The 10,000-nt window shown below is 41.2% G+C and overlaps 1 protein-coding gene across 1 annotated transcript in view; it reads left to right on the forward strand.

Moving 5' to 3' along the window:
* Window positions 1-10,000, forward strand: part of LOC133577237 (protein crumbs homolog 2-like) — a 65,474-nt gene that overhangs the window by 34,662 nt on the left and 20,812 nt on the right. Inside the window, exons 5-7 of the mRNA XM_061930892.2 lie at window positions 1,189-1,374; window positions 1,438-1,551; window positions 8,880-9,833. Coding sequence (XP_061786876.2) covers window positions 1,189-1,374; window positions 1,438-1,551; window positions 8,880-9,833 — 1,254 coding nt within the window. The remainder of the gene's footprint in view (window positions 1-1,188; window positions 1,375-1,437; window positions 1,552-8,879; window positions 9,834-10,000) is intronic.

Below are 10,000 nucleotides of genomic sequence, written 5' to 3' on the forward strand. Positions count from 1 at the left end.
GGCGCCAAAAACAAACGCAAATAGCTAAAATGTTGGCATGAAGCGGTAACATAATATAATTAACAATGACAAAGGAAAATTTAACATACTTCTAAGATGACGCCACGTATCAAAATCAATGATTTTTAGATTTATACCAATGAAATAGGCAAAAATGCTAGCATAAAACGTTATCATGCTCATATACAAGCTGGCATACTTCCAAGATGATGCTAGCTATCAAAATCTGCGATTTGAAGTTCAAACATATACAACTGGCTCAAATACTAGCATTAAACGTTAGCATGCTAACATCAACATGACGACATTGGAAAAGTTGGCTCACTTCTGAGATGGTGCCAAGTATCAAAATCTATGATTTTTTTTGGTTTTACGAATAAAAAGAGCATAAATGTTAGCATGAAACATTAGCATGCTAATATAGGAAAAAGTTAGCATATTTCCAAGATGGCACCAACAATCAAAATCCATGATTTTTAGGGCTAAACAAACACAAATAGCTAAAAAGCTGTAACATGATAACATTGGCAATGGCAAAGGAAAAGTTAGCGTACTTGTAAGATGACACCAAGTGACCAAGTATCACTGATTTTTAGGTTTATATGAACAAAATAGGCAAACATGCTCGCATAAATTGTTAGCATGCTAATGGGTTGTACTTGTATAGCGCTTTTCTACCTTCAAGGTACTCAAAGCGCTTTGACACTACTTCCACATTTACCCATTCACACACACATTCACACACTGATGGAGGGAGCTGCCATGCAAGGCGCTAACCAGCACCCATCAGGAGCAAGGGTGAAGTGTCTTGCTCAGGACACAACGGACATGACGAGGTTGGTACTAGGTGGGGATTGAACCAGGGACCCTCGGGTCGCGCACGGCCATTCTTCCACTGCGCCACGCCGTCCCTAATGTAGAGGAAGTTAGCATTCTTCTAAGATGGCGCCAAGTATCCCAATGTATAATTTTCTGAGTAAAAAGAGCATAAATGCTAGCATGAAACGTTAGCATGCTAATATAGAAGAAGTTATCATTCTTCTAATATGGCGCCAAGTTTGAAAATCTATCATTTTCTGAGTAAAAAGAGCATAAATGCTAGCATGGAAGGTTAGCATGCTAATATAGAAGAAGAGGAGAGCAAGTCCAAGACAATGGACATGAAATAAACGGAGGATGTGGTTTCAGGCTACCTGGGCGACAACTGCCAGGTGGATGAAGACGAGTGTGAACAGGATCCGTGTGAAAATGGCGGCCGATGCTTTGAGCGTTCCGATGTGACCAACTATGGCGTTCTTCCTGAACTCAGCACAGCCGACTTCACCTACCAAGCAGCGGCGGGTTTCATCTGCCACTGCCAACCTGGATTCACAGGTCAGCCGAGACCCCCGAGACCTGGTCCATGGACTAGGCCAGTACTAAAGGTTGTTGTTCCAGGAGAAAACTGCTCGCTGGACGTGGACGAGTGCGTCTCGGCGCCGTGCCGACATGGCGGCAGCTGCCAGGATGGCCTCAACTCCTACCAGTGCTGGTGCCCTGATGGCTTCACAGGTAGAACACTCTTACAAAGCAGGGAGATTAGTAGTACCGGTAGTAGTAGGTGATTAGTACTTTTCCCGAGGTCTACTTCATGAGACAAAGTTACCATGACCTACTTTTGTCACCAATGACAAATATTTAGCTGCTAAAAATGTGTTTTGCATATCACCCATCATGCATTGCAGTGGATTCATATTTCAACTATGTATGGTGCTTGGACATGTTTGATGGTTGCGTCAGAAAAGGAGAGACAGATCATATTTTTATGGTCGTTGTGTTGGTTGATAAGGAATGTGGACTACTTTTCATGTCCAGGCCCGTCTTTTTGTCATTTGGAAGGACTTTACTGGTTAAAGCTTACGTAGTTCCCATCTTACCCGAGAGGATATAAAAAAGATATAAGTTGAAAAGGAAATAAGGGGAAGCTAATTTGCTAACAACAGGCCCAGCAAACATATGGTTTACAGCAGAGACGTGCAAAGCCAATAAAAGCCTCCATATGTTCATCTTGGGTATTAAATGGCTAAGAAATAGTTGAAGGCGAGGAGCTTATGGCAAAGCTGCTTAGAAGACTCTTTCAAATCTGATGGAAAACAAAAGGACAACACTTTATGTGCAAATAACAACTCAATTGTTGTGTTGTCCTTCTGTGCTGCCAATACAAGCCTATTGTTGTTTGAAACACACAAATCACAAGTTTGTTTTATTCTTTCAATTATTCTGTTGTCCTTCTGTGCTGCCAATACAAGCCCCTGGTGGTTTGAAAGAAAACACAAAAATCACAAGTTAGTATTATTATTATAATTGTTGTGTTATTTCAGTGCTGCCAATACAAGCTCCTGGTGGTTTGAAAGAAAACACAAAGCTGTGTGGATGAAAAACACAATAATAATCCTATAAAGTTCCCAAATGCAGGAGGCGGTCACCACATGCGCTCTGAGAAGCAAAGTGAAGTGAAGTGAATTATATTTATATAGCGCTTTTCTCTAGTGACTCAAAGCGCTTTACATAGTGAAAGCCAATATGTAAGTTCCATGTAAAGCAGTGTGGGTGGCACTGGGAGCAGGTGGGTAAAGTGTCTTGCCCAAGGACACAACGGCAGTGACTAGGATGGCGGAAGCGGGGATCAAACCTGGAACCCTCAAGTTGCTGGCACAGCCACTCTACCAACCGAGCTATACTGCCCCAAAGGACCACTTTGACTCCCAATGACCCAGTTTTTTCCCAAATGAGTTAACAAAATCCAAGTGAAAAATGTGCGATATCCCATGGATAAATAATCCCAGTTGCATAATACTTCCTGGCAGAATTCCATCTGATTCCCATTCCTGGGGTAACTATTCCATCTGATTCCCATTCCTGGGGTAACTATTCCATCACATTCCCATTCCTGGGGTAACTATTCCATCACATTCCCATTCCTGGGGTAACCAGACTCACCAACATCAGCATCAAGGAGGGTGACTCTCTCATTACAGACAAAATGGAGGTAGCAAGCAGACTTAACGCCTTTTTCACCAGCATAGCCACAACTCTAGTCAACAGCTGTCCCACCACTCTGGTCACTTTGGTGTAGAACACATTAAAGCCTTCTACAGAAAGCTAGGAGTATCCAACAATGATTTCAAATTAGAAATGGTCACAGCTGATGAGGTGCTTAGAAAATTGAGCGCGCTCCACCCAAACAAGGCCACCGGCCTTGACAAACAAGATTTTTCTATAGAATCTCCTCTCTGGTCAACAAAACACCATGAGGATTCTAGCGGGAACTCTCGTTCAAACCTTTTTCCATTACGCATGCACCTCCTGGTACCCTAGCACCTCCAAAACCCTCAAATCTAGACTCCAAACATCCCAGAACAAGCTAGTCAGATTACTTCTAGACCTCCACCCCAGATCACACCTCCACACCTCACTCCTACCCACTTCTCCAAAGTGGGCTGGCTCAGGGCGGAGGACAGAGTCAAACAACTTGCACTGAGCCTAGTCTATAAAATCCGCTACACCTCCCTGATACCGAAGTTCATGTCAAACTACTTCCTTAACGTAAATGACCGCCACTTAAACAAGTGTAAATACTTATTGGGGTGTTACCATTTAGTGGTCAATTGTACGGAATATGTACTTCACTGTGCAATCTACTAATAAAAGTCAATCAATCAATCAAAAATATTCCATTCAGAATAGATTCTCCATTCAAACCCATCCTCACAATTTATTATTTGGGATAATAATTACAGTAAAAGTTTTTCAAAACAGGTGACAGGTTGGAAAAACTCTATATACATGATATATGCTTTTAGACCCCCCTGGTCTAGGGTATATTTATCTACCCTTAATCGCCAAACATTTCAAGTTAACTATGAACAATGCAATTAATCGCCATAAATATTAAAATTGTTTGACAGCCCAAATATATATATATTCTGTAAAAAATAAATAAATAATTGACTTTTGAAACGTAAGATTCCTTTCGGAATCAGGATGAAAAAGAATTGTGATTCAGATGTGAATCGATTTTTTTTGTGGACCCCTAAATATGAAGTGCAACATTTATATTACTTGATGTATTAGAACATGTTTGTGGAACCTAAATATGCAGTGGAACATTTATATTACTTGATGTATTAGAGCATGTTTGTGGACCCTAAATATGCAGTGCAACATTTATATTACTTGATGTATTAGAGCATGTTTGTGGACCCTAAATATGCAGTGGAACATTTATATTACTTGATGTATTAGAGCATGTTTGTGGAACCTAAATATGCAGTGGAACATTTATATTACTTGATGTATTAGAGCATGTTTGTGGAACCTAAATATGCTGTGGAACATTTATATTACTTGATGTATTAGAGCATGTTTGTGGACCCTAAATATGCAGTGCAACATTTATATTACTTGATGTATTAGAGCATGTTTGTGGACCCTAAATATGCAGTGCAACATTTATATTACTTGATGTATTAGAGCATGTTTGTGGACCCTAAATATGCAGTGCAACATTTATATTACTTGATGTATTAGAGCATGTTTGTGGAACCTAAATATGCTGTGGAACATTTATATTACTTGATGTATTAGAGCATGTTTGTGGACCCTAAATATGCAGTGGAACATTTATATTACTTGATGTATTAGAGCATGTTTGTGGACCCTAAATATGCAGTGGAACATTTATATTACTTGATGTATTAGAGCATGTTTGTGGAACCTAAATATGCAGTGGAACATTTATATTACTTGATGTATTAGAACATGTTTGTGGAACCTAAATATGCAGTGGAACATTTATATTACTTGATGTATTAGAGCATGTTTGTGGACCCTAAATATGCAGTGCAACATTTATATTACTTGATGTATTAGAGCATGTTTGTGGACCCTAAATATGCAGTGGAACATTTATATTACTTGATGTATTAGAGCATGTTTGTGGAACCTAAATATGCAGTGGAACATTTATATTACTTGATGTATTAGAGCATGTTTGTGGAACCTAAATATGCTGTGGAACATTTATATTACTTGATGTATTAGAGCATGTTTGTGGACCCTAAATATGCAGTGCAACATTTATATTACTTGATGTATTAGAGCATGTTTGTGGACCCTAAATATGCAGTGCAACATTTATATTACTTGATGTATTAGAGCATGTTTGTGGAACCTAAATATGCTGTGGAACATTTATATTACTTGATGTATTAGAGCATGTTTGTGGACCCTAAATATGCAGTGGAACATTTATATTACTTGATGTATTAGAGCATGTTTGTGGACCCTAAATATGCAGTGGAACATTTATATTACTTGATGTATTAGAGCATGTTTGTGGAACCTAAATATGCAGTGGAACATTTATATTACTTGATGTATTAGAACATGTTTGTGGAACCTAAATATGCAGTGGAACATTTATATTACTTGATGTATTAGAGCATGTTTGTGGACCCTAAATATGCAGTGCAACATTTATATTACTTGATGTATTAGAGCATGTTTGTGGAACCTAAATATGCAGTGCAACATTTATATTACTTGATGTATTAGAGCATGTTTGTGGAACCTAAATATGCAGTGCAACATTTATATTACTTGATGTATTAGAGCATTTTTGTGGACCCTAAATATGCAGTGCAACATTTATATTACTTGATGTATTAGAGCATGTTTGTGGACCCTAAATATGCAGTGCAACATTTATATTACTTGATGTATTAGAGCATGTTTGTGGACCCTAAATATGCAGTGGAACATTTATATTACTTGATGTATTAGAGCATGTTTGTGGAACCTAAATATGCAGTGCAACATTTATATTACTTGATGTATTAGAGCATTTCCTTCTAGTTGCATGCAGATGGCCTGAAAATGTTGTTTTATTCTTTTTAATTTTTTACACAAAAAAAAAAAGGACATTGAAAGTTTTGAATCGATTTGGATTTGGGATGAGATAAGAATCGTGATTCAGGTGTGAATCAATGTCTTTTTGCACTACTATTATTTTGCACTGAACAATTCATATTTATGAACATGTCCAGTTGCATGGAGATGGACTCTTTCTCTTTTTAAAATATCAATATTTAAAACTTCTGAATGGCGATTGGATTATATGGCACACCCCCACCGGTCAACAAGTCCATGGGCAGCAATGGGCCTGCAGCGCCTCCTGCAGGTTGCTTCCACCGGTCAACAAGTCCATGGGCAGCAATGGGCCTGCAGCGCCTCCTGCAGGTTGCTTCCAGAAGCCGCTCCCACTACTCGGCCTTGAGAGGCTTACAGGATCTGAGTGCATTCCTGCTGTCAAAGATGAAGAGCAGCCGGCCGCACACGGGAGGCTTAGATCTGCTGGGCTGGGAGAGAGAGAGAAAGAGAGAGGGACTCAGGAATGGACCTAGGGCTGGGCAGGGCTGCTTGGGAGTCACTTCCTGCCCGCCTGCCTGCTTCAGAGTGCAGGAGTGAGGACACGCTCACAAGCTTAAGGAGTGACCAGGACGCCATCGCCAGCACTTGTGTCTTCCTCTGCCATGATGACAAAACACAAGTTCCTGCTCCTGTTCCTGCTGCTGTGTTGCTGCTGTGAGCAATGGTGGCTGACAGGTACAATAATGACTGACAGGTACAATAATGACTGACAGGTACAATAATGACTGACAGGTACAATAATGACTGACAGGTACAATAATGACTGACAGGTACAATAATGGCTGACAGGTACAATAATGACTGACAGGTACAATAATGATTGACAGGTACAATAATGACTGACAGGTACAATAATGACTGACAGGTACAATAATGACTGACAGGTACAATAATGACTGACAGGTACAATAATGACTGACAGGTACAATAATGGCTGACAGGTACAATAATGACTGACAGGTACAATAATGACTGACAGGTACAATAATGGCTGACAGGTACAATAATGACTGACAGGTACAATAATGATTGACAGGTACAATAATGACTGACAGGTACAATAATGACTGACAGGTACAATAATGACTGACAGGTACAGAACCATTTCCACTGAGGACACTCCCATGTTAACACTAAACTTTATCACTTACCTTACTTCTAATTGGGGTTGCATTCAAAAATTATAGTGCTGAAATATAAGTCATTCATTTACTTGGGTTTACTTGTGTGTAATATCATGTGCGATACAAGCAGTCCTGCAGACTGTTTACTTGTGTGTGATATCATGTGTGATACAAGCAGTCCTGCAGAGTGTTTACTTGTGTGTGATATCATGTGCGATACAAGCAGTCCTGCAGGGTGTTTACTTGTGTGTGATATCATGTGCGATACAAGAAGTCCTGCAGGGTGTTTACTTGTGTGTGATATCATGTGCGATACAAGCAGTCCTGCAGAGTGTTTACTTGTGTGTGATATCATGTGCGATACAAGCAGTCCTGCAGCATGTCTACCTGTGTGTGATATCATGTGCGATACAAGCAGTCCTGCAGCATGTCTACCTGTGTGTGATATAATGTGCGATACAAGCAGAGTGTTTACATCTAAATGTCCTCCAATAAGCACACCATTTCTTTTATTTTACTAAAGTCATTTACAAAAAGTAAACATGCTAGGCTAAAGGTTACTAGGCGTTAGCAGCTACACAACAGCTAAGCATGCAAATGACACATGTGTAATATGCATCCTAATGAAACAATAAGCACATTTGTCGATATAAACAAGTAGCAAGTAATCATAGTTGCATATTACTTACACATACAAAGTCAGAAGTGTATTAGAAAGCATCCAGTAACAAACAATTTAAATGACCACTCCACTTCAACTGAAAGACGGCATACGTCCATTCCAGATGGTTAATAATAAGTAGCATAATGTTTTTCATTGTTCTATTTTTTAATCGTTTCACTTAATTCAACTTTTTCTCATATTCCAAACTACATAATCAACACATGTATATAATTCTTGCGAGTATTGTATCTGATCAACAGTGGTATCGGCCAAGGCTCCAAAATCAGTATAGTACCAAAAGTAACAAAGTTGTAATCAAGATTCCCTAAAAGTTTGTCTTTGGTTGAATAGTCACTAGCAAGTAGAAAGGTGGTTGCTTAGTCTGACTCCAGAAACACTTACCGTCCTTAGCAAATCAGTCTCTCCCTTGAACTGATTCCTAACTTCACTACCAACCCCATTAATTACCATTTCCACTTGTAGGGTTGGAAAGAACTTTGCCATTGGTCCCAATCCTAACCCTAATCTGCTTCTCTAAGTGCAGAAAAGGTCCGAACTGTGCCCATTTAAACCCTGGAGGGTTTTGGGAAATTTCCATTTGCAGGTAGAGAGGTCCCTAAAGGTCCGAAATGGACCAAAAAGATGGGTACTTGTTGGACCTTATGGGGCAACCAGAGACCTCTAGGGATCAGTTCTTTGGGGGGGAACCAGGGCCCTTTAGGAGAAAAATGAAGTGAATTATTTTTATATAGTTATTTTCTCTAGAGACTCAATGCACTTCACATACTGAAACCCATTATGAACATATTTGGGCTACATTTAAAGCAGTGTGGGTGTCACTGGGAGCAGGTGGGTTGAGTGTCTTGCCCAAGGACACAAGGGCAGTGACCCTCAAGTTGCTGTTGCTTGGTGTCAAAAAGAAGAGACCCCAATCCTATTGGGGCCACTTACAGTCTGAGCCCCCAACTATAAGTGTCCAATTTTGTACTGTATGTCTCTTCCCCTCTTCCAGATCTGCTGGTCAGTTGAAGAAGTTTCCAGGATGATTGACTATGACCAGAAGGATGGATGTGAGAGATGTGGTTGTAGAAGGAATGGCTGACAAGGTTCTCTCCATGCAGGTGTACACTGTGAAGTGGACGTCGACGAGTGCGACAGCAATCCTTGCCAGAATGGAGCCACGTGTGAGGACAGTGCCAACGCCTACTTGTGTACGTGCCCGGCTCCAGAGCCAGACGAAGAGCCTCTAGGCGGACGCAACTGTGACATTGTCCTGGTTGGTTGCCAGCAGCACCGGTGTGAACATGATGGGGTCTGCATGCCTTTGCTGACCGCCTACGGTGATCATAGCTACACCTGCCTGTGCGGGCCTGGCTGGACCGGCGAACTCTGCAACACCTCCACCACCTTTTCCTTCAATCGGGAAGGCTACGTCCATATGCAGCTGCCGGTCCCCAAAAACCGAGCAAGACTTGGTTTTGATGACCAGAACTACGGACTCCATATGCAACTCAGATTCAGGAGCACTTTGCCGGATATGATACTCTACCACCGTGGTACCTTGGAACGCTTCATCTCCCTGGAGTTAGTCAGAGGTTCTCTACAGGCTAGGTTAAAGTCCGGGAGGATGCTGCAGGTCACTTATCCAGGTCCAGTTAATGACGGAGAATGGCACCAAGTCACCGTGACTATGGATGACCGCTTGACTCTGACCGTAGTGGGCCCTGGCTGTGAGGAAGGGTGCCAAGTGAAAAACGAGGCTTACAACCATCTGATCTTCTTCCAGTCCGACTCTTTTCAACAACTGTACGTAGGCGGGGTGGCGCAGGAATATTTGACCCTCACAAGCAGTGGGAGGGCTTTCATTGGCTGCATGGAAGACTTTCAAGTTGACTACAAGCTGCTGTTGCCTCAGGACCTGATGAGAGAAGAAAGCTTAGGCTTGGAACTGGGATGCAGCAAAGAGGATTTGTGCCACGATGACCCGTGCCAACAGCGAGGGAAGTGTGTGGACATGTGGGTGGAGGCCAAGTGCCAATGCTACCGGCCTTACTACGGAGAAACATGTGACCGAGGTGAGAACTCTGCACCCTTTCATCACCTCGCTTTTAAGCTCACCGTTCTGTTCCTTTTGGGCACGGTAGCGATACAAATGATACAACTTCAACAGCTTTGATGATTTTTAGTATTCCAAATATAACAAAGGCCAAATGGTAGTTGTCCAATAAATGAGAATCAGAAT

Source organism: Nerophis lumbriciformis, linkage group LG03, assembly GCF_033978685.3.
Source record: "Nerophis lumbriciformis linkage group LG03, RoL_Nlum_v2.1, whole genome shotgun sequence".
Classification (NCBI taxonomy): domain Eukaryota; kingdom Metazoa; phylum Chordata; class Actinopteri; order Syngnathiformes; family Syngnathidae; genus Nerophis; species Nerophis lumbriciformis.